At 36.8% G+C, this 23,175-nt stretch overlaps 2 protein-coding genes and 1 non-coding gene across 4 annotated transcripts; 1 reads left to right on the top strand and 2 right to left on the bottom strand.

Moving 5' to 3' along the window:
• The first annotated feature begins 364 nt into the window (after positions 1–364).
• On the top strand, positions 365–447 carry TRNAL-UAA (transfer RNA leucine (anticodon UAA)). The gene has a single exon. It is a non-coding gene; the product is annotated as a tRNA-Leu (tRNA).
• A 1,944-nt stretch (positions 448–2,391) lies between these two features.
• LOC149008192 (putative histone chaperone ASF1A) lies at positions 2,392–11,052 on the bottom strand. Of its 2 annotated transcripts, XM_089166502.1 has the most exons (6): positions 10,929–11,052; positions 5,826–5,951; positions 5,608–5,652; positions 5,029–5,181; positions 3,408–3,523; positions 2,392–3,329 (listed from the first exon to the last, which is right to left on the bottom strand). In XM_089166502.1, exons 4-6 carry the CDS (start codon positions 5,135–5,137, stop codon positions 3,018–3,020), a joined length of 537 nt encoding a protein of 178 aa, XP_089022628.1. In that variant the 5' UTR covers positions 5,138–5,181; positions 5,608–5,652; positions 5,826–5,951; positions 10,929–11,052; the 3' UTR covers positions 2,392–3,017. The 2 variants fall into 2 exon arrangements, with proteins under 2 accessions (XP_089022628.1, XP_089022627.1); XM_089166501.1 differs by lacking the exon at positions 5,608–5,652.
• Positions 11,053–12,961: 1,909 nt separating this feature from the next.
• On the bottom strand, positions 12,962–18,574 carry LOC149008191 (enolase 1-like). Its single transcript, XM_089165280.1, has 17 exons — positions 18,413–18,574; positions 17,978–18,041; positions 17,397–17,461; positions 17,049–17,096; positions 16,777–16,863; positions 16,603–16,683; positions 15,675–15,776; positions 15,507–15,587; positions 14,838–14,912; positions 14,642–14,704; positions 14,457–14,534; positions 14,149–14,343; positions 13,919–13,969; positions 13,722–13,810; positions 13,579–13,630; positions 13,444–13,500; positions 12,962–13,305 (listed from the first exon to the last, which is right to left on the bottom strand). Exons 1-17 carry the CDS (start codon positions 18,476–18,478, stop codon positions 13,225–13,227), a joined length of 1,335 nt encoding a protein of 444 aa, XP_089021406.1. The 5' UTR covers positions 18,479–18,574; the 3' UTR covers positions 12,962–13,224.
• Positions 18,575–23,175: the final 4,601 nt, after the last annotated feature.

Raw genomic sequence — 23,175 nt, 5'->3', positions numbered from 1 at the left:
ATTCCGTTTCCAATTTGAGTTGAATTCGATTTTCCTTCATCTTCAGTTTCTATTTGAGTTTTATTCAATAAAATTTTCTTTATTTGGTGGTTTTTTTAGAATAAAACGGATTGTAGTTATTTTTTTCTCCACAGTTAATTAAGGGTACTATTGTAATTTGACAAAAGGGTAAATAAGTAAAGAGATAAGTGTAAGGATAACGAAACTTAACGGTAGCGAGGCAATAGTAATTGTAAACAAAGTTAAAGATTGGATTAGTAATTTTGAAAAGTACAGGGCTCAATAGTAATAATCCCTTCTTTTTTATAATAAGAAGATATTTAGGTCTGAATACTTTAAATTTATTGGAAAATAATATTCATCAGCTGGTTTGCCCGAGAGGTTAAGGGGGAAGACTTAAGATCTTCTGCACATAAGTGCGCGTGGGTTCGAACCCCACAGCCAGCAATTTTGTAAGTTTACATTTTTTTTCTCATTTTAAATTTTATTTTTTGGTAAGTTAAATTTAATTTTTAACAAGTACATTAATTGTTAGTTGGTCTTTTGCACATATCTGCGCATGGGTTCGAACGGGAAAACATCATCTATTGCGCACATCTCTCTGTAGTACACAACAATGCACCTATATGCTAAATAAGTGGCTAAGAAAACAAGAAAATTAAAAGACTAATGAGAATTTTTTCAATTTAAAATCAAGTCTTTAATTACTGCCTTCTATTTAGCATAACCTATATGCTAAATAAGTGGCTAAGAAAACAAGAAAATTAAAAGACTAATGAGAATTTTTTCAATTTAAAATCAAGTCTTTAATTACTGCCTTCTATTTAGCATATAGGTGCACTGCTGTGCACAGCAGATGATTTTTTTCCGATTCGAACTTCGAACCCCACAACCAGAATTTTTGTTAAATTATTCTTTTACAATCTTAAATTTTTTCCTATATTTCATTTTTGAGTTTATCATGATTGATTTTTGTTCCCCCCACCTTTCTTTGAGCTCGGCAGGAGATTTGGACATGTAACAGGCACGTGCATGTCCAACCGTCTAAATCATACATTTCCAAGTCATCACTCTTTATCGTACGTGGACACAAATTCTAGAAAAATCTATTGCCTCTAACATTGCTTCAAGAGTGCAAATACCCCCTCCCTATGTGTGAAAGAGGTTCTATCTTCTCTAAACTCAAGCTCTTTCCCTAGTTTTCCCTAAAAGCTTAAACCCTCCATTTTGGGCTTCTATGTTTGCTATTAATCTGACTTCAGCATCAGAAGTGGTTCCTCAATCTAAGGTGATTGGCCCGCTTTAACCCCTACTTTTTTTATCGCAGCTTGGTTTAGGCTAAATTGAGTACGGTTAATCCGGTTTCTAGATTTGGTAGCGACAAGTTTGAACCCCACAACCAGATGACTTTTTCCCCCCTTCCCCCCTGCGCCAATAACAATGGAAAGAATGGTTTCTTCCACCACATCATTCGTAAAGAACAACAGAAAGAATTATTTTAACAAATATGTGCGATGCATCTGGAAATTGACCAACCACCAAGGACCAGCAAAACAGGAGTTATATGGGCCAACTCATTAGTCGGACATCTGCCTTTGATGGTTAAATTAGTCATGCACCACTGTAGAACCCTTGCTAGTTGTAGAGCTTAATTAATTGAATAACATAGTAAAGGGAAACGATTCAATTACCTTCTCTTTATGTTGATCATTAACTTATACAAGATTTACCTTTAATTCTTAATCGTAGGATTAATCAATAAGTCTTATTTGTGATCGCCGGATCATAGGGTTTGATTCCCTTGATTTGAGTTGTTGTATGTTCCTTTTTTGGCATGATTGCCTATCCAAATCTGATGGCCGACGGGATCACAATTCCTACCATAATAATTAATTCCTTCGTATTCAAGAAACCTTCGGGTCAACTTTTCGCTACGGTTCTGACTGAGTAAGACCAACCAACCATTATCAACTTGATTGCCTTGCCAATATTATTTTTTTACTTGTCAATGTATCACCTCCTTTTATTCCCCCACCCCCCAAAGAAAAGAAAAAAAAAAAAAAAAAAAAAGAAAGAAAGAAACAAAGAAAGGGGAGAGAAAAACATATCAATATGTATCGTATCGATTATATCCAATATGAATACCTACCAGTTAATATCATATAGTATCGACTGTATCAAATGACATTTTCTATGACTTATATAAGTATCAACTTTCTCCATGAATAAGTCTAATCTAATATGATTATTCTTTATACCACTGGTAACATAACAGTTTGAGAGCCGCAAAGAGAATCTAGATCCCCTAATCGAGGTGTGCACAAGCTGGCCCGAATGAACATCAGACACCCAAAAAAAAAAAAAAAAAAAAAAAAAAACTAGATCCCCCAATGAAAGAAGGGTCCATCTGCTAAAATCTTGCAAGAATCTTCTATAGGTCATTTATGTTAAGAAGGCAATCCATCTGAACAACTCATTTAAACAATTGTGGTCAAGTTACAACAAGCTTACTACCTATAAAATCCAGAAATCTTCTACTAGAACAGAGCACCAATCTCCTATCCCTGTATTTGTACAAGAACATCTCATACTAAAACAGCATCAAATCTGAATACGAACAATGGCATCGACAGAGTTATGACTTTTCTTTGGATTGAAAACCATTCATTAACACCAATTAGTCCAGACAGCCACCGTAGATGGTTAAAAACCTGTCATAGCCCTAGAGAATAACCACTAACAGACTTTCTTAAGTCCTACTTCCTCACCTTCCCTCTTCCCCCAAATCAGGATTCAAAGACCCCATGTTTGATGGAAGTTTCCTCTTTACTGAGCATCATCTTCTTCGCCAATCCTTAGGAACCAAAATGAATTACCCAAAAGTAATCCTTGAATTCATTAGAAGAAATCATTGAAGACAAAGAACAGACAACTTTGTATTGTATTTTTTTTCTTTCAGTAAATGACATTAGAAGGAAAGATAATGAGTTTCTGTACAAGCTTCCCGTTGTGGGGGACTACAAGCCTGGTTCAACATCAATACCTTCAGGTAAAGATGGTGGTGGTTGTTCACTGCTCTCATTGGTTTCTGGATGGAAGTTAATGGGGAATTTGGTGACCCGGGGTTTGTCAGCCAAGATGTTTCTCTGAACACGATCAATCAACACCCTAGGGGGTGGTTCTTCCCTAAGCTGTTCATCATCATAGTCATTATTCACATAGTAGCCCACTCTAATAAACTCCTGTCCAATATAGGAACAAGTCAGCAGCAGTACTGTCACACCAATTATATCCTCCTCCCTGATCTTTGAAGGGTCAGGAGGGTCTACCTGTCACAGATCCAACGAACATGTAGTTAGTATCTAGTGAGTTTGGATCAGTAATAGCTCACTAGGAAATGCATTTACCTGAAAGACAAACCGATAGTTGCCAACATTTACAGGCCCAACAAAAACACTTTCTAGGAGTTGGTCATAGGTCTCATCCTCAGCTGAACCCACATATATAAGCTTCCATTCCAAATCTGTAGAGAGGATGAAGCAGAGAATGTTGAAATGGCAATGAATATAAAACCAATGTCAAGAGCTTTTATAACTCAACAATGAACCGACCAAATGCTTAAATAATTTGTTCTGCATTTTGACCTATGCTGCCATGTATCAGCAAAGAACAAGTAAAATTTCCTTTCCAGCTAAAGCAACTTAATAAGGGAAGAAAGAGGGAATGGGATCTATATACACCAACAGCTACCTGAAACACCATCTAAAAACTTGGATGCAGTACTGTTGTTGCCACATGTAAGCATGTAAGGTAATAACAGGGAAAATTTGGAGGCAGTACTGAGGATCTGTTGCTTGAAAGCATCAACTGGCTAAGTAATCAGATTGAATCTTCTACTAGGTAACCCTATATACGGAATTCTATCCAGAAATGGACCATCCATTTCCTTGTGGATGTGTGACACATTCACAAGTCACATCAAAGGGTTGTGATTAAATTAAAATAAATTTTTTTAATCTTGTAAACCTAACCTCAACCTTTTGATGTGATGTAAGGACATATATCACACATCCACAAGGAAATGGATGGTCCATTTCTGACTGATGAAAATCCCCCTAAATACATAACAACTTTATAATAGCTAAAACTACTGAAACTATTGATGCAATCGCAACACGATCCAGTGTCCAACTGAAAAGATCAATAGTTCCAACCTTGACACCCACAACAGAATATCATCAATAAAGATTACCACAGGTTACCAGAGAGTAATAAAATATTAAAGTGAGTTTTAATCATTTGAGTGGCTTATTACATGACAAAAAATGAAGGTGACAAAAGAATAGCAATTTAAAGGCCTCGAAAATAACAAGGAGGCAGCCAAAAGGATGCAAATTGAGACACTGAAAAGAAACTAGAGGCCTCGATTTTATTTGAAGATGTCTCATGGCATAGTAAAATTAACTGTAGTCTCAAAGCCAATCTCAAATTGCTGGTCATTATAATGATTCTTCCAAGATTATGCAGTGGAAGAAGAGATAAGCTCCAAAACGAAGTGTCACTTTTACTGATACCTGAGGTGCATATAACTGCAACTTTAAATGCACATTAGACAATGGACACGGGAAGTTAACCCTGAACAGGCAACCTTACAAAAATACCAAGAGAAAGGAATTAATAATATGTAGGGAGAAAGAATACTGCCAGGCTGCATAGTGAATGCTAGCGTCTGACTGTCTCTCTCTGCTCCCTACAAATGGCGTATCTGCCACTTATTGTGGGAGAAGAGAGACACACAGGGAGCCAGGCAGCACTATTGGATGATACACAGTGAAACGGGGAAATCAATCTGTAAAATGGAATACATCATGATTATATCTAGTAAATTACAACTATATAATATCAGAAAGGCATTTAGATCAGACAATTAATCTGACATCACAGAAGGAAAAAATCATGTTTTTTTCCCCAACCATCTACACTTGAATAATCCTGAAGAAAGGACAAAGAAAGCAAGAGATGCAGTACCATCCTTGAGGGGAATCAAGCATTCATAAGAAATCTCGAACTGGAAAGGTTTGAGAAATGCTGCAGGATTGTCTAAAACAGTGACATTTGTTATATTGACTGCGCTCATCGCTCATTTATGATATGATGCCAGCACCACCAAGAGTTGATAACCTACATCAAATACCCTTGTTAGAACTAAAATCGCCACACCACCAAGATAGAACTTTCTGATACTCATGCATTGGGGCATGTTCTCTCATCAAATGACAACATGAGATTTACATTCAAGTACAGGAAACATAAGGTTTTACTTCCTGCTTCGCTTTCCAATTAGTGAAAAGCTAGTATAATCAATAAGGGTAGGAATGGTAACAAAAGATTATGTGTATGAATACTATTTAAAAAAATAATAATAATTTGACTAATTCATTGAATTATTTATTGCACTTGATGGGAGCTGAGAAGGAAAAAGAACAATGCTTTTGTAAAAGAAAGAAAGTTTAACAGTGAAGAAAGACCTCTATGGATAAGTCAGAGAGGTATGAAACAGAGAACTCATAATGTTGGTTCAAATGCTCATTGATGAACTTGCCATACCTAATGATTTTTCAGCATTGTGAAGGGTTTAAAGATGGCATCCTTCTGGGAAAATAAAACCAGGAATAAGCAGAAAATGCATCAAATACTTCCAGCATTATATTTATTTCTCCAACTTTTTATGATATATATGGAATACGACTTTCCCAAAATAATCACTCAGACAGAAAGAGTTGGGGGGGGGGGAGAAATTAGCAACTAAAAGAAAAGGCCATAACCTGGTGCAAGTTTTCCTTTTGCAGGGTCCCAGGATGGATTGACTAGAGTTAACCCTGACCATCGGCTTTCTTTTCTGCACGAAGTGACCGCCCTCAGACTCAAGACTGCGTCTTAATGCTGGTAACCTAAGATTTTACAATAACATCAAGTGACGATCAGTAACTAAAAGAGGAAAGGAGAAATTAAAGCAAAACTGGAAATTCCTAAAAGCTTAAGACCAGGAACTACAAATAGCAAAAATGCAAAGAGAAGTTGAAGCATGACAAACAACACATGGAGTATACAAGAAAAACAGCGTACAATACGCATCCCATATCAGGGAATGCAGCACCATTGACCACTAACCTAGGTCGTTCCAAACAACTAAAAGATACCTAACTTTGCTTTGCAAGTGTATCCGGCATCTTCATCTTCCCTGCATAAATTGCTTTGACAAATTTTAGGCTATATAAACAACAACCTAAAACTTTGGATTTGAGAGAACTTGTTGGTGTGAAGGAAAGGTACCTTCATTTGTAGGTTGTGCCATTAACATTAATCACATTGATTTCACAAAAAAAGATTTGAACACAATACAATGCAAAACAACAACAACAACAACAATAAGCTTTGTCCCAACTAAATGGGGTCGGCTACATGGATTCTTGCCTTCCAATCAGTTCTGTTCGAGGCCATGCTATATACAAGGCCTAAGCTATATATATATCCTTTCTCACCACTTCTCCTAAGGTTATCTTAGGTCTACCCCTAGCTCTTCTAGTTCCTTCAATATGGATTATATCACTTCTCCGTACAGAGGCATTTATAGGTCTGCGTTGAACGTGGCTGTGCCACCTCAAACGACTTTCTCGGAGCTTATCACTTATGGGAGCAACTCCCAGACCAACTCTAATATGATCATTTCTTATCTTATTCATCCTAGTTTTGCCACTCATCCATCTTAGCATCCTCATTTCTGCTACACTGAGTTTATCTATATGATTCTTTTTAACCACCCTAACACTCTGCACCATTAGCTGGTCGAACAACAATCCTATAAAATTTTCCTTTAAGCTTTAATGGAATACGCCGATCACATAAAACCCCGGACGCACCTCTCCACTTCATCCACCCTATTTTAATTATTTGGGAAACCTCATCCTCTAAATCACCTATTTTACTTATGATTGAACCTAGGTACCTAAAACAATCACTCTGAGGAATCACTTTATCGTCAAGTATCACCACCTCATCATCTGCCCGATCATGACTAAAGTTACAAACTAGATATTTTGTCTTCAATCTACTAAGTTTAAAGCCTTTTGATTCCAAAACTACTCTCTATGATTCTAATTTGGTATTAATCCCCACTTGGGTCTCATCAATCAACACAATATCATGTGTAGTACCAACAAAGTCAAGTTCAAGCTCCGGGTCGGATTTGACAGCGGACTTGATGCTGAGGCACAAGAACCTTCTTTATGGAGGAGAGGAAGATCGAGTGGCTAAGACATACGCCACACTGTTGGTACACCAGGGGACCTCATCTTGAATGTCTTTGGTTAATTCATCCATTACCAGTGCAAATAGATATGGGCTTAAAGTTAACCCTTGATGTAGCCCAACTTGCACCATTAGTTACATGAACCCTTCTCTGCCACTCACTTAACGTGGTGTCACACTTTACATAAATCGCAAGTGCATTTTGTAATTCAAACCAAATCTTCTTTTCATCCATGGATCATTAGGACTTTCAACTTGCACCATAACACTCCCTTTCACAGTTTTTTTAATCATTGCCAACCATATCTCTCTAGTCAACTCTCCCTTTCACATCATCAATGGGATGACCCCTGTAAATACAAATATATGTATTCAATCTGATTTATTCCTTGAAGTATTTCCATCCATCCATCACAACATCTGCACCTACTGCTCATGCTGCGGTTGGTTAAAATTCTATCCTACGAAGCATGAATGGACATCATCAATTTATCATTTCAATCTATAAAGTTTCTTCTGCAATGTTAAAGGGTGTATGTGGAACCCCTCCACTTCATGGGCATCATCAATTTATCATTTCAATCTTTATTCTTCATAATTGATTGAAAATAGACGATTTAGCATATTTTTCAGTAATCAACCTAATCATCATTTCTCCTCATACATCTGTTAAAAGTCACACAATATGGCAAATCTACTTCCACAATGTTAATTTAATAAAAGGCTACCAATTGTAGCCTGATTTTTGGTGCAGGAGTATCTTCCAAGTTCTTCTAAATAGGAAGCATGCTACTCATCCTTATTCATCGTCATTACTTCAAAAGTAGTAGGGTCATAGGTCCCCAAATCTAATTTAAGATAACATTTGTCCTAAGACCTTACTTCGTTGTGTTGATGCCACTTTAGCTTCAATTGGTGAATTACCAACATCTGAAATATCAGAAGCAGTATCTCAATGTATAAATCAATGAATATATTTGAAGTTATTTCAGGATTAGCACCTCAAACATTCTGTCACCTTGTCTTTCACCAAAATCCTTTCACCTTGGTACCTTGAATACTATCCATCCAGTTCCTACATATTTTTCGTTAATATCCCAATTAATTATAACCATATGCCTCAACTTTCACACCTCACCATTTTCTTTGCTTATCTTATTTCCCCACATCTTCCTCACCTCCAGTCATCTTCCAATCCTAAAACAAGCCTCTTAACTTTTTGGTGGCTACTAGAACTAATACTTTCACCACCAAGCTTCTCTACTTGATATTGTTTACCCTTTGGATTCTCAAAGAATCCCCTTTAACATTCTAAATAGCATCTGGGTGAATTCAGAGTTGTGAATCACAAGTACCCGATTTTAAGAATTGGAAATACAAAACTTGAGTTCCAAATCAGGCACCCTGATGTGCCAAAATAATTAAAGTTCCAAAACCCATTATACGCAAATACTCAGCCTTATCCCATCTAAATGGGGTTGGCTAAAAGGGTTCTTACCTTCCAACCAGCTCTTTTGATGCCATACTTTAAAGAAGCCCTAAGCCATGCATGCCTTTCCTCACCATTACACACAGAGTCACTTCAAGTCTTCCCTGTCTCTTTTTTAGCTCGTTCAAGTCTTCCCTCTCTTTTTTAGCTCGTTCAATATGAATCAAATCACTCTGCAGTACTAAAGCATCTAAAGACCTCTGTTAAACATGGGCACAATGCCTCAATTGACTTTTTTGTAGCTCATCATGTATTAGAGCTGATCTCAAAATAACCTCTAACTAAATTATTTAATTTATCCTCCCTGGTCTTGCTACACATCACATCTCAACATTTTTATCTCAGCAACACTGAGTTTATCTATATGATGGTTCTTTATAGCCACAACCTTCTGCACCATATATCATAGCCAGTTGTACTACAAACTTATAAAATTTTTCTTTTTTAGTTTTGATGGAATACATAAATCACACAACACACCAATCATTCTTGTCCCCTTCATCCATCCTATTTTAATTCTATGTGAAACACCAAGTAGTCATCTCGTTCCACATTAGTAGTTTTCTTCATCACTATAACTCAACAACTTTCGGGGTATTCATTAAGTCCAGGACAGGGATGCATTTTCTAGTTTCACAAATACTTTAATGCATGCAAGATATAATCCCTCCCTAGCTTTTCACAAACCTTGGTGAGGTAAAGGTACAGTGCGGACCTGTAACTTAGTCATCCGCTTCCCTTAGTCAAACGCTTCAAGGGACAATTACCTTCTTGATTTGGGCTAACGTTTTCTTTTTCACTTAGGAATGCAACCAGACTTATATCCTCCAGAGAGGAACAGGGAAGTAAATCTTGTTCAAATAACTTCTATAAAGTTAATTGAATCAAGTGGTTTCATGAGAATATCCTTTAAAAAATTAGAAGAAAATCTTGACTGACGAGTTTCAGAACATATAAATAACACTAAATTTTAAAGTTCCTTCCAGTATATTGCTGAGACACTTATGGATCTAAATAAAAGTAATGAGTTCAGACCAAATCCAAAGCTGTTGAAGATGTCCAGTAAGGCACAGCTTTATCCCAAGCAGAAAGTGGGAGGAAAACACAAGAATAACAGGAATGGATAAAATGACAGGGTAATAATGCATAAAACTAAATATGCTCCAAAAAACTGCAAAAGATGATAAAAAGCCTTTAGAAACTAGAGACTCCAAATTACATACAGCTCAAATAGGGAGGCATAAAAACAGAATTACAGTGAATCTAAAAAAAGGCCCTTACTGATGAAAGCAGAAGAGGACTTCCTTGAAGCATAAATGTTTGAAAGCACACAGCATCTGGTAATCCACCACTAAAAGGATTTAGCAGGACCAAAGGACCAAGTTCAAATTTGATTCAGACAAAACTACTAAGTTTTAAAAGTTCTAAAACTCAGCCCCAACCCCAACTATATTTGAGGAAATTCAAGTATTTTAATTTTTTTAAGATCCAAAACTTCACTACTAATGAATGTCTTGAAATTTCACCTACACTTCTTTTATTAATTTATATTTTACTTCCTTATGAATTACATACTTTCCTTCTTTAACGTCAAAATTTTGATCCCCTCACCCCCTGCCACCTACCCAGAAAAAAAAAGAAGGGTTTTCGCTAGGATTGCTCTTATACCGAAGGATTAGTCTCTTCTCTTATACTTGGCTGATCCTCTCACCTTCACCCAGAAGAAGAAAAAAATCATACTTAATTTATTCACTTGCAACTGTTTTACAATTTGTGAAGCTGAGAAGAAAACAAAATCTACTTAACCATGATAAATCAAGTACCCACTAAGGGCATTGATTCTCAAAACCCATATTACATAACAAGTTAACATGAAATCCAGGTCATTCTTTCATAGCAGCATCTCCTAATTGGTTATTTCTATGCATCAGAAACCAAAGTGCCCAATTGAATAAAGAAACTAAACGGATCTCAGAATTAGTTCTGCTACTGTAAGTAAAACTTAAAATTGGAAACACGATTCAGAGGAATAACCGAAACCTAGATTTGTAATTCAAGAAAGAAAAAGAATGTAAAAAAGAAAGGGAATTGAGGACAGGGTTAATAATGTAATATGGATTGATGTACTTACAAGGAATGAAGGAAACCACCACATACGACCCTACGACGAATTGTAATGGCAGTCTCATGCAAATGGAGAAGAAGATGGGGAGAGTCAGATGAGAAGGTAATTAATATTATCTGGACTTCCAAGTTTCAATTGCGTGGTTAATTAGAATAGGAAAACCATTAGCTTAATTTTAAATTAAAAATTTTCCATTTACAACTTTTTTTATTTTTTATTTTAATTATTATATTACATCTTACAACAGCTGCTGCGGGCTCAAATCCCTAGGTTAAGGATTGTCTTCCTCTTGTATTTGATCACCACACATTTGGAAGGAGATCCACCCTTGAATATTAATAAGATGAATTAGAAATAAGTTCTCAACTCGAATAAATATGTGATTAAAAAATACGAGTAGAACATAATCCTTTATCCTCACTAATTGAAAAAATTCCAATGCACAACACCTAATTAAATTAGCTCCATGCACCATAATTGGAATGACCAAAGCTTAATTTTTTTTTCCAAAAAGGTTTTATTCTCGGTCAGTATGCAGTATGCTGGTGAAGAATAATGCTTTATCATTTTAGCACGTGATATTATGTAATTTTTTTTATCAAACAAATGTAAATTATTTCATGTATTAAGGATCCCGTTTTTTCAAATTAATATTTTTTAGTAATACATTTGATAAAACTAATTAGCATTAAAAAAATGAAAGCAAAACATGTAAAGTTGGTTCGAACCAAATACTTTAGCAAAGGTGAATAAATTGTTCTATAGTAGTGTTCACCCCCTCCTTCGATGTACGACAATGTCGTCGCTCATCAGAGGAGGTGGATCACAAATCAAAGTGAATAACACTTGGCCAAACTTGAATGGATTCAGATCCTCTATGTCCAGCGGTTCAATGCTTCCTGTCCTTTTGACCACTGGATAAACACCATGTCGATTAGTTAATGTACACCATCGGATTTTACATATGTAAAAATCATAATTTAAAATTCGTTGGTGTGGATTTAAAGATTTTAAATTGTGATATTATGCATTTGTGAAATCCAGTGTTATGATGGTGTATTTGGTCGGGCATAAATAGATTGGTCTTCACAGGTTTGAAAATGTTGCCCCCTAGAGGTATTTTTAAAGCTCAAAGTGAATAGAGTTTTTTTGAAAAGTCTAGGGTACGTGAAGACCAGTTCAACAAGTCAAGTGGAGAAATCGAGGGAAGTGCTTCAAGTTTCGCCTTGGCACCCCCTTGATCACCCCTTTTACAAATTGAACTCAAATGCTAGTCTAAAAGGAGCAGCCTCTCCAGTTAGGAAATGTTTCTTACAAGCAATCTCAAAAGGTAATATATAAAGTATAGAGTTTTTTATATATAAGTCTCCTTAGTAGACCATAAATTAATATTAGATCCCCTTACTGTAATATATTACGTGTGAATCCTAACTAAGCTAATACAGTTAGTTGCGGTTAAGTATATTCAAATATCAAAAATAGAGAGATCAAAATACCCTTCAGGTTATTTAATATATTATGTTATTATATTTTTTTCTTTTGTCTAAAATATTGTTTAATCTCTTTTAAAACAATGTATTAAATAATCTAAAGGATACATTAGTTTTTTCACGTTCGAAATTTAAATATATTTAACAGCAATTGTGTTAGTCTACTTAGGACCAACACGTAATATATTACATTAAGACCCAATATTAGTTTATGGTCCATTAAAGAGACCCACATAAAAAATTCAAAAATATAAGATCAAGAGTTCAAATATTCTTCAAAACTAAGGACAAACCCATGTATACAAATAATTAACAAAAAAAAAGGAAAAATTTTACTTTTATCCAATCAAATGTCTGTATTGCTCATTTTTAAATTATAATAATTTCAGGTAGAAAATTTTAATTAATAGTCTTCACAGAAGATGACTTTGGTCAATGTTTGCTTTATTAGCAGATATTTCAATTGCTTTTAAATTCACTATTTTTTCTGTAGAACTAGTTTTCTTCGGAACAACAAAGAGAGGAAGAAAGGAAAAAAAAATGACCAAAGGAACAAATTTGATAAAACAAAAGCCTTATTTATGTATAAAATTTTCCAAAAAGACAACCGGAAAGAGTGGTCTCATTACCCTCGCATGTTGCTACTCACTAATACTAGGAGTTCTGTTTCAAAGCACTAACTACATCGCAAAGGTGCACTCGTAAAGCTGTCTTGCCTTCATCATCCAAAACATTTTAACTTACTTTTTATTCCTTACACACTAGAAGCTACACAAGTTTAGGCAGCTCATCCCTCTTCTCCAAAAAAAAAACTAATAGGGCTCAACAGGCCTGCGGAAATTGGATCCAGCATAGACTGCTTCTGAGCCAAGCTCCTCCTCAATACGCAGAAGCTGCAACCGCGAAAGAAAAGTTCATGAGGTTAACAAACCATTCTTTACCTTGACCATAGCTGGATTCAGAATTAAATATAAGTCATGACTGAAGATAGAAACTGAAACAAGCAACAAAGCATAAAATGAAAAAGCAACCTGATTGTACTTCGCAAGACGCTCTGACCTGCAAGGAGCTCCTGTCTTGATCTGGCCCTGAAATGCATTGTGGGGGGAGAGTCAATCACGAATGAAGCAAAAAACATAAATTTACATTAAATGGAGTGAAATTACCGTGGCCAAACCCACTGAGAGATCTGCAATGAAGGTGTCCTCTGTCTCTCCACTACAACAATAAATACAACCTATGTTAGACTGTTGAAGTTGGAATAGGGGTACGTAGTTGTATGTAGCATAGAAGATTTTGAGTTACAGACCTGCGATGGCTAGCCATGACACCCCAATTAGCATGCTTGGACATCTTTACAGCTTCGATGCTCTCCGTCACAGACCCGATTTGGTTAACCTGACCCAAAAAGCAAAGCGAATAACCCCTCTTTCTGATTATAATAGAAAAAAAATGAAGATGCAACAGAGACTTTCAGATGTTTTTAGGAAACTGAGATAGAAATACCTTGAGAAGAAGGGCATTGCATGCTTTATCCTTGATTGCTTTGTCGACCCTCTGAAATATGGATTACATGAGCACATAACATTTTGATATCTATGTACCCCCCCAAAAAAGAACATTTTGATCCCTTATACACAGTTCTTGTGCATTCATTCTGCAGCTCTTAACCTGAACACCTAGCACAAAGACATCTCTACAGCATTTTGGAAAGCACCACTGTCTAGCTAACCTACCTTTGGGTTTGTGACCAAGAGATCATCTCCCACAATCTGAACTTTTTCTCCAATTTCACTGGTTAGCTTGGCATAGTGTTCCCAGTCATCTTGGTCAAATGGATCTTCTATAGATACAATTGGGTATTCATCCACAAATGATTTGTAAAGATCTTTAAGGGCATCTCCTGAGATCTTTTGTGACCCATCATTGTTCTGCACCAATTCAAATAGTTAAAACCATTAACACCACGAGAGACACTCAGAACCGCCAACATATAACACCACCATATAAAAAAAAGGAGCTAAGGGCAGAGAGAGAGAGAGACCTCTTCTTTGAAATTCAGGTCATACATTTTGTCTGGTGTATAAAACTCGGAGGCAGCAACGTCCATTCCAATAACCACCTATGGAGGAAGATGATACTATCTTAGTATGCAGTACTAAGAAAATCAGCAGTAGAATTTGAAACTTTAATAGAGTAAATTTAATAGCCAGAATTTAAAGTAAATACTTTTCCCGTGTAACCAGCTTTAGCAATGGCTGTCTTGAGCAGCTCAAGCCCCTCCTTGTTCTCCTGAACTCACATATAAAGCAGGAAAATCAGGCTATGTTCAAATGGGAAGACAATGCGATATGTGAAACAGAGTAAAATCGTATTCTTAGTTTGCTACAGAAAAATAACAAGATGTCAGTTAGGCATTACTGACCTGAATGTTTGGGGCAAAGCCACCTTCATCACCAACATTTGTTGCATCTTGGCCATATTTCTTCTTTATCACAGCCTGAAAAAGACTGCGATTAGAACACAAATGCAGGGTTGGAACAGATTCATCAACTCAAATCAGTGCGTATTTAATACAAGAAAGAAAATGTGTGACCCAACTGATAGCTATCATTCGTTATGGCCTGCATTTAAAACACATGGCGTTAGCATTCTGCATACCACCAAATGTGCATCCCAGTGTTACTCTGTAGAAAAAACCCAATCCCAATCCCCCCCCCAACCACCCAAAGGCCAACTGCTTATACAGTTTGGATTATCTGATCAAAGAACACCATGCTCATCAGATGGAAGATTCAAAACCTTCCAGCAGAATGCAACATGTACAGCAACAAATATTTCCTAGTTTTGTCCCATTGAGGCTAGTGTAATCCTCTCCAGTATAGTGTTATCCCTTCTTCAGATATTCTCAACATAACCATTCTATTTTGGGTTAACAAAGTAATTGTCTTTTTTTGCAGCAGTGAATTTTTATACAGGAGGGTGAACTGGGAGATTAAAATAAACAAAAAAATGACTAGTGAATTGGATAGAAATGAACATACTCCTGTCCAACTGAGTAATGACAGGTAAAACAGATGAACGAGTTATGTACCTTCAAATGGTGATATACTTCAGCTCCCATCTTCATGGCCTCTTTGAAAGAAGCAGCTCCCACAGGTAGGATCATGAATTCCTACAATTATAAGCCAACCAGAAAGTCATTATCAGATTGAGCAGGTTGCATAAAATGAATGATAAACAGATAAAAGTGAAGCATTGCCTGCATTGCAAGTTTGTTTCCTGCATGTGATCCTCCGTTGATAACATTGAATGCAGGAACTGGTAGCACCAAAGTCTTGTTACCAGCCAGGTTGGCAATATGCTGCATCATGAAGAGATGGCAACATTAATCAATAATTCTCATTCAAATACAAACTCTTTAATTGCCTGCAAATTTTAATTCTTCCTTGAGACAGAGCAAGAAGGATACGTAACAATGGGGGGCTGAACACATCCTGCTCAGTATAATGTTTAGCTACCGGACTCTCACAGGCTATAAAAATTGGAATACCAAACAATCTGAACTTTTAATTTAATTTTCACACCACCACCTCATGTAGGGGGGGGGGGGTTGTAAAGGATGCTACCAGCAGCATGGCACAAAAATAGTACAACAAGAAAAAAGGTGGGCCTGGCACCAAAGGTAAGTTCCTCCAATACGACATGGTAGCCGTGAATTCGGATCAAGAAACAACCTCCTTCAAAATTAGGGTAGGTTACATGAACATCTAGGAGCCATGGGTTCGGATCAAGAAACAACCTCTTCGATAATGAGGGTAATATATATATATATATACCCAGACCCCAGAATAGGGAAGCCTCTTACATTTGGTCCATCCTTCTAATAGTGTTTTAAATAAAATAATCCTCTTATACTAGGAATCTTTTGTTGGTAAATGCTGAATTTCAACACTGTTGTTGATGCAAATGAGTAATTCTATAGGGCTGAAGTGTGTTAAGGCAACTGCTAATGCCTCCACAAGGTAAGGATTGTTTTGTGAAGGTATATATAAGAGAGTAGTGAACATATTTAGCAACAAAACTATATTCCTGTCCTACTTGACAAATGCAATTTGAATACCTCAGTGACTGAAAGCAAAGATAAAATCTAACAGTTCACATGATGTAAATATTTATGTATTACATACCTTGTAAAGTGGTATCTTCTTAACGCTAGCCCCTGCTTTGCAGACAGCGAGAGAAACCGCCAATATTGCATTTGCTCCAAGCTGAAATTAGTTTAATGAGAGTTGAATAAAAAGGCCTCAGATGCATGAGTATGTGCAAACCGACAACAGAAAGTTGAAAACCATTTTAAATACCTTTTGTTTGCACCAACCCCATTCATTTGTTGTTCCGTCAAGCTGCTGCACCATGTAGTTGTCAATACTAGTTTGTTCAGTTGGGTCCTGTTTTAGGCAATGATGACACAGAATAGAATTTTAGATGCAGCAGATATCAAAGATAATTAACATATGGGAAAACCATGCTGCCCAGCAGTGTCCCCCTGAGTCCTCACACGTGAGGCACTGGCCTAAGTGCAAAGAAATTGTTGATAAAAATAATCTTTGAGAAGATAACTGATGTAGTAAACCTTTTCAATCAAAGCTGGGCCAATAATGGCGTTGACATTCCCGACAGCCTACATTTGCAAAGAAACAGAGAAGTCAGTGAAGAAGGTTGCAATCCTTGGAGATATTCCCAACAAACGAGAACAATTCAGAGGCACTCATCTAAATTATTATGACAAAATTAAAAAAAACAGGGCTTTGTAACTCTGTTCTAACACCAATCCAAGAAAATAGGTAGACAACTATAATTCACACAATACGATTTGGACATCAATATAGCACAGAAAAAGATAGCCGATACATTTGTCCCATAAAACTTTTCATGTGCTCACTCCGGTGGCCAAAAGAATATGAGAAGAGAAAAAACTAACCTTCGAAACACCTTTTCCTAGGTAATCTTTCCCTCCATCTCGTAGTTCAAGTGCTTCATAAATACCTGATGGGTGAAAAGGATTAACAAAATGACATGCTAAAGACAATCTAACCAAGATAGCTACACACAGCATGAGCAAGTAGAAAGCCAGGATGTGAACCAGATGTTAAAATTCAATGGCCAGCTTAAAAGAAAATTTGCAAACAGAAGAATATTTCCAATTTCACGGATATACTTATTGCAAAGGGAACTTGAGCCAAAAAGTATATATTTGACAGCTTTTACTGCTCGTTGCAACCAAGAGGTACGCTCTTATTTTACTATATCAATAAGATGAAGTTCATATCGCAACGGATTCCTTTTAATTCCTTTCGGTGATTAATCGAAGCCTAGGGACATACACTTTAAAAGTTCAATCCTTTTTCAAAAGGATTTATCGAGCATGATTTTCCTGCTCATAAACGATAAAGCAACAAAAGTGATGAAGTCTTCATTCTCTCAATCCAAATATTCCTTAGCAGATTTGTATAATTAAACAACACGAAATTAAAAAAAGATGAACAAAATAAGCAAGCTCACCAGTGGATGCGCCACTAGGAACTGCAGCTCTAGCTAAGGTACCATCTGATAGTATAACATCCACCTACAAATTCACATCCAATCGTCAGTAGCTACAAAAATATGAAAAATATCAGAATTGAAACGGATTAATTCGCTGTTTCATGTAACTCATTATTGAAGCCATCAAAACAAACTAAGCTTCGCAGAGAAATGATTTGATGAATTACATATTTATATTATCATTTTGATCCAAATGACTAAGAACCAACAGCTTTTTTTCTTCTTCCTTTCTGCAATGAATGTTAAACATTCCTAAACGATTGATGTTCTTCCGAAACAAAAAGATCTTGCATCAGAGATCCGGAAGATCCAGATCATTTTTTTCTTTTCCTTTACTGTGAGAATCGATAAAAATGAATAGATATAGATAGAAAAGGGAAGAACTAATCGAACCTCGACCGTCGGATTTCCACGGCTGTCGAAGATTTGTCTTGCCTTGACAAGCTTAATCGTTGCCATCGAAGAGATCTGCTTCGGAACTTCAGATAGTACGAGTAGAGAAGAAGAAGATGAGCTCACAATAGTGACACACTGACACTTGATTCCTTTGCGGTTCGTCCCTATTTGTAGTAGAAGAAGTAGTCCCTTGCAGCCGTTGGATTCGAAATGGAAAGAAGCTCTAGAAGCTAGAAAATGGTTTTGAGCAAATGAACCGTGTCGGATCGGTTATTTGTATCAGTATCCGCCGATACAGATCCTTGTTTTGCCCGCGTCAAAATCAGCGTGCACCTCTGTTTGGACAAAACCAAAGCCAAGGTTCAAACGGTCCCAAGGAATAACCGTTTGACAAGTGTCCACCGATCCAAGAAAATCAGTGAGCTGTTTACCTTAATCTTAGGTTGATCGAATTCTGCTTCACTGGTTCGTCTTACATGATAATGCCTGTGGAGCCTACCGTTGATTCACGCCATGTGGATTTTATTCAATTTCAACCACTCAAATCATGATTTGGTTCATTTTGACGAAGAATCAATTTTATTTACTCATATTTGTTAAATGTGTACATGATATTTTGAGACGGTTGGAATTTAATTAAATTCACATGACATGCATCCAACGTGAAATCTTGAAATTATCAAGGGAAAAACATGTAACTAGAACAACCAAGTTATAGAAGCATTTGGTGGAGCAGAACTCAAAGATCATCTTGATGGGGATGGTTTTGAGCTCAGATGTCAATTTTTATACAGAATTGTTATGTCTAAATTGCATTGGCCCGTTATAATCCGAACTAAACCAAACCGAGACTTATTGGACGACGTATAGGCTGAGGGTAAAAACCCAAATGGGTTTGGTATAGTTTGCTCCAATCCGTTAATGGCCCGTTAGACCGAACTAAATGGATCAAACCATTACCCAGACCTAACCGTCATAAATGTCCAACCCCTTTATCTGATAGATGGTAACTTGAACCACAATGGAACACGAGTCCGGATCAGCTACTCGTCGGGGTAGCACTTTGTGCTCTCTGATGACTTTACCGCCATAAATACAGGGGGACCCAGGGGTTGGGTGATGGGAGGGTTTTTTTTATTTTTATTTTTTACCAGTGGATCCCATCGAATTTGTGGTGGTAAACCCGTCGAGGAGCACAGCGTGCTCCCCGTCAGGGGTGATGATCCGGAATCATGGAACACGGTCAAGTCATTATCAATCAATCAAAGAAGTAGGTTCAATTAGAAAAGCCAAGGCCATAGAAGCATTTGGTGGAGGAGAAAGAGAAATACAAAGATAATCTAGGTGATTGGGATGTGTTTAGGCTTGCTTGGATTAGAGCCATCCATTTGTACCGGTTGCTGCTCTTTAAAGTTACATCTCAATATCGGTTTTTCCTAGATTTTGTAGGTTAGATATGGTAAAGTGAGGGTGAAGCCCTGGACAAATGGTATTGCCGGAGGCTGAATTGAAGGTGTTCGAATAAGAAAACACAACAACAAGGACATACACAACAGTGGATAAAACCAAGGTAATGAAGTTTCTGTGATTCACCGGTTCAGTAAAGGGCGACACGATATTTGGGGCGAAACACGATTTGCAAAAAAAAAAAAAAACTCAATCTCTCGAGAATTTGGATTAAAAGAAGTAAAGACTCAAAATTTCATGAGGCCCATAGGCCCATCCTAATTTGTTAAGTTCATAACCCTATTGGCCTTAACTCAATTAGGCCCACGGCCATCTTGTCCTCGTAAAGAAAAAAGAATGGGTAGATCCAAGTCTATATTGACTTTCGAGATCTCAACCTAAGGGTGTCAATCGGTATTGTACCAACCTTGAATACCGAAAATCAGAACTGTACATTATTGAATTTACAAAGTACTGTACGGTTTCGGTATTTGCAAAAATGGTTCGGTATGGTTTAGGTATTAAATCGGTGTGGAAAAACGGTTTAAACAAGGTATCTAGTGCCGCAGTGCGGTACAATTTTGGTATGAACGAACACATGTCACTTTTGTTATTAGTTTATTAAGATCTTAATGAAATTGCAATCAACCAATTGATAGAATATGATATTAACAGAGATAAAACAAGTAAATCTAAGAAGAAGAGTGAAGACCAAACAAAAAACTGAAATAGGGAATTAGGATATGATAAAGGTAAAGTGTTTTAATTGTAAAATTACATTTATAACCCTTAATTTGGTACGGTTTTGGTACATATCGAAGGTATGAGGACTTGAAACCGGAACAATATTGAAGAAATTCGGTTTCGATACGTACCGTACCGAATTTTGAATAGTGCGGTTTTAGACGATGCAATTAGGTACTGTTAAACGGTTTCAGGTACGCAATTGACACTCTTATCTCAACCAGGCTTGTCCCAAAAATGATTTTCCATTACCAATCACTGATATGATGATCGATAACATCACGAGCATTGCTTTCTAATTGAAAAGGCAGGGGGTTCAATTAGTATTGCCCAAGCTCAATCCACACATTTTTCATCTAGCTTAGCCTAACTATACACTTTTTCCCAATCGAGACCACCTCAAATGTTGGAGAAATTTCGCTAACATGTCGGGGTTTCGATGGTTTCACCAGCCACCAACACCCCATATTGATGAAATTCCGTACCTTGGACAAAACTACAAAAGAACCAACTTCTTCCCTCTATTTTTTTGTTGGTTTAAAATGATTTATTCATTAGACTGAGTAAAAAGCAAGGACTCATAAGACAACACCTCTTCAAACCAAGAACTGGAAATGGTCCACTCAATCTTACTTAGTGACCTCCGGGCTAAGGTATGGACAACCCCATTTATAACCCTAGGAATAAAGACAAACTCATAACGCTCAAGTCTTAAACTCCTACTCCAAGAATCGAGTATCAAGACCTCTTCTGGTTCTTTTATAGCTGCTCGTATGAAAACAGGTTGGGTTTTATCTGCATTGCAAGCGGAGCTGGAAGCTATGTATGACATCATTCAAGTTGCTTTTACTCTAGGGATAAAGCATATCAAGCTCTACTCTAATTGTAGGGCAGTGGTCTCTAGTTTACATGGTGACTCTAATGCTTTGGATTGGACTTGTTTTAACTTAGTTCAGTTTATTAAGAACCTTATGTTAAGGTTTGAAAATTGTGTTGTCATACATATTTCTCGAGAAGACAATGTTTCTGCTGATTTGTTAGCTAGAGGGGCCCGTTGTTTGGGTATGTCTAAAGTTTGGTGGTTGCAATTACCAAGGGGGCTTGATCAATTGTATAGTGTTCCTGTTGGGAGGATATCCCCATATTTGTTTATTTGAATGAAGTTTTCTGTGTTTGGCAAAAAAAAATAAAAATAATATCAACAAGTATAGGTACCAACCACAACGGACCATCAATGAGCTCACCCATTGATGAGTCCACAATCAAACTTTCACAGTCAGATTCAACCAGCACCTTCGACCACCCCATTTTCCTAGCATACTCAGGTGTTGCCCAAACTGCAAGGGTTTCTCGTTTGGTATCCATCAAGTTGTAGGGGTCTGAAAAAGCACAAACAGGAATGGGACCTTCCTCCCAAAAAACCAGCCCAATTCCTCCCCTCTTTTCCGCCTCCAAATAGAATTACTTACTTGAAGCTAATTGAAGATTGACGGCAAATCCCCATGAAAAGGAAGCACAAGTTGAGTTAAAGGCAGACATGAATGTACTCCTCCCCCTCTCCTCCAATTCGGGGCAACCAGTGTAACACATTAGGTTTGTGTCAGGCCTTTTGTGAGGGTAGGAGCATGGGGAGATGGGGATTTTTATTTGCCCCAGTTGCTGGTTGTTGCCAACAGTGGTGATTGCGCCATGTAATCAAAATAAGATCGAACGGTTGAAAATTAAATGGCAAGAGTTTATATGTAAATATTTTTTTATTTTGTATTTTAAGGTTTAAAGTTTTCCAATTTACAAAATCAGGTCCTTCTGTTTTCCATCCTTAAGGCGTCGTCCGTGTGTGTAGTCATGAAGATTCTACATTCTAAATCACCGATGGATTTCACATTTGTGAAGCCCCAACCACTGATGGATTTTGGTGAAACCAATTTTGTTGCTGCCGCCATTAAAGCAAGTGACTGGAGTTATATCCTTTGTATTCTTTAGAAGTGATGAATCCATTTTTCTAATCTCAGATTTTGATTTGCATGTTTGGATTTAGAATGTGGAATCTTCATGACTACACACGCGAAGGAAGCCCTGAAAACAAGGAAACAAAAGGACATGATTTTGTAAATTAGAAAACTTTCAATCTTACAAATATAAATAAAAAATAATATTTACATATAAACTCTGTCATTTGATTTTCAACCATTCGATCTTACATTGATTACGTGGCGCGGTCACCACGTTGACAACAACCAACTGCTGCTGCAAATAAAATCTGGGTGGTGCAGAGTATTGGATCCTCCACGCTATCATTTGGATCATTCTTCCCCATATCAAAAGAACATAATTTTTAACAAATATTTTTTATAATTTTTTGCTAATCTTGATTAGGTCAATTAAACCATATTTTGTCTTTAGTTTGGATGAAATGTAGACATACGAGCGGTAAACCATGATTTTGACAGCGACTTAATCCAATCATGAGAGAGATTTGTGGTAGGAATGCTTTCTTTACCTAATTAATTAATTATAATTATAATTATTTATTACAATTTGCAGGCGAAATTCATGGATTGTGCGTGCCT

This window comes from Hakea prostrata, chromosome 8, assembly GCF_041222555.1.
Source record: "Hakea prostrata isolate BN-2017 chromosome 8, UWA_Hpros_2, whole genome shotgun sequence".
NCBI classification, from domain to species: Eukaryota; Viridiplantae; Streptophyta; class Magnoliopsida; order Proteales; family Proteaceae; genus Hakea; species Hakea prostrata.
This window is presented reverse-complemented; position numbering and strand designations above follow the sequence as displayed.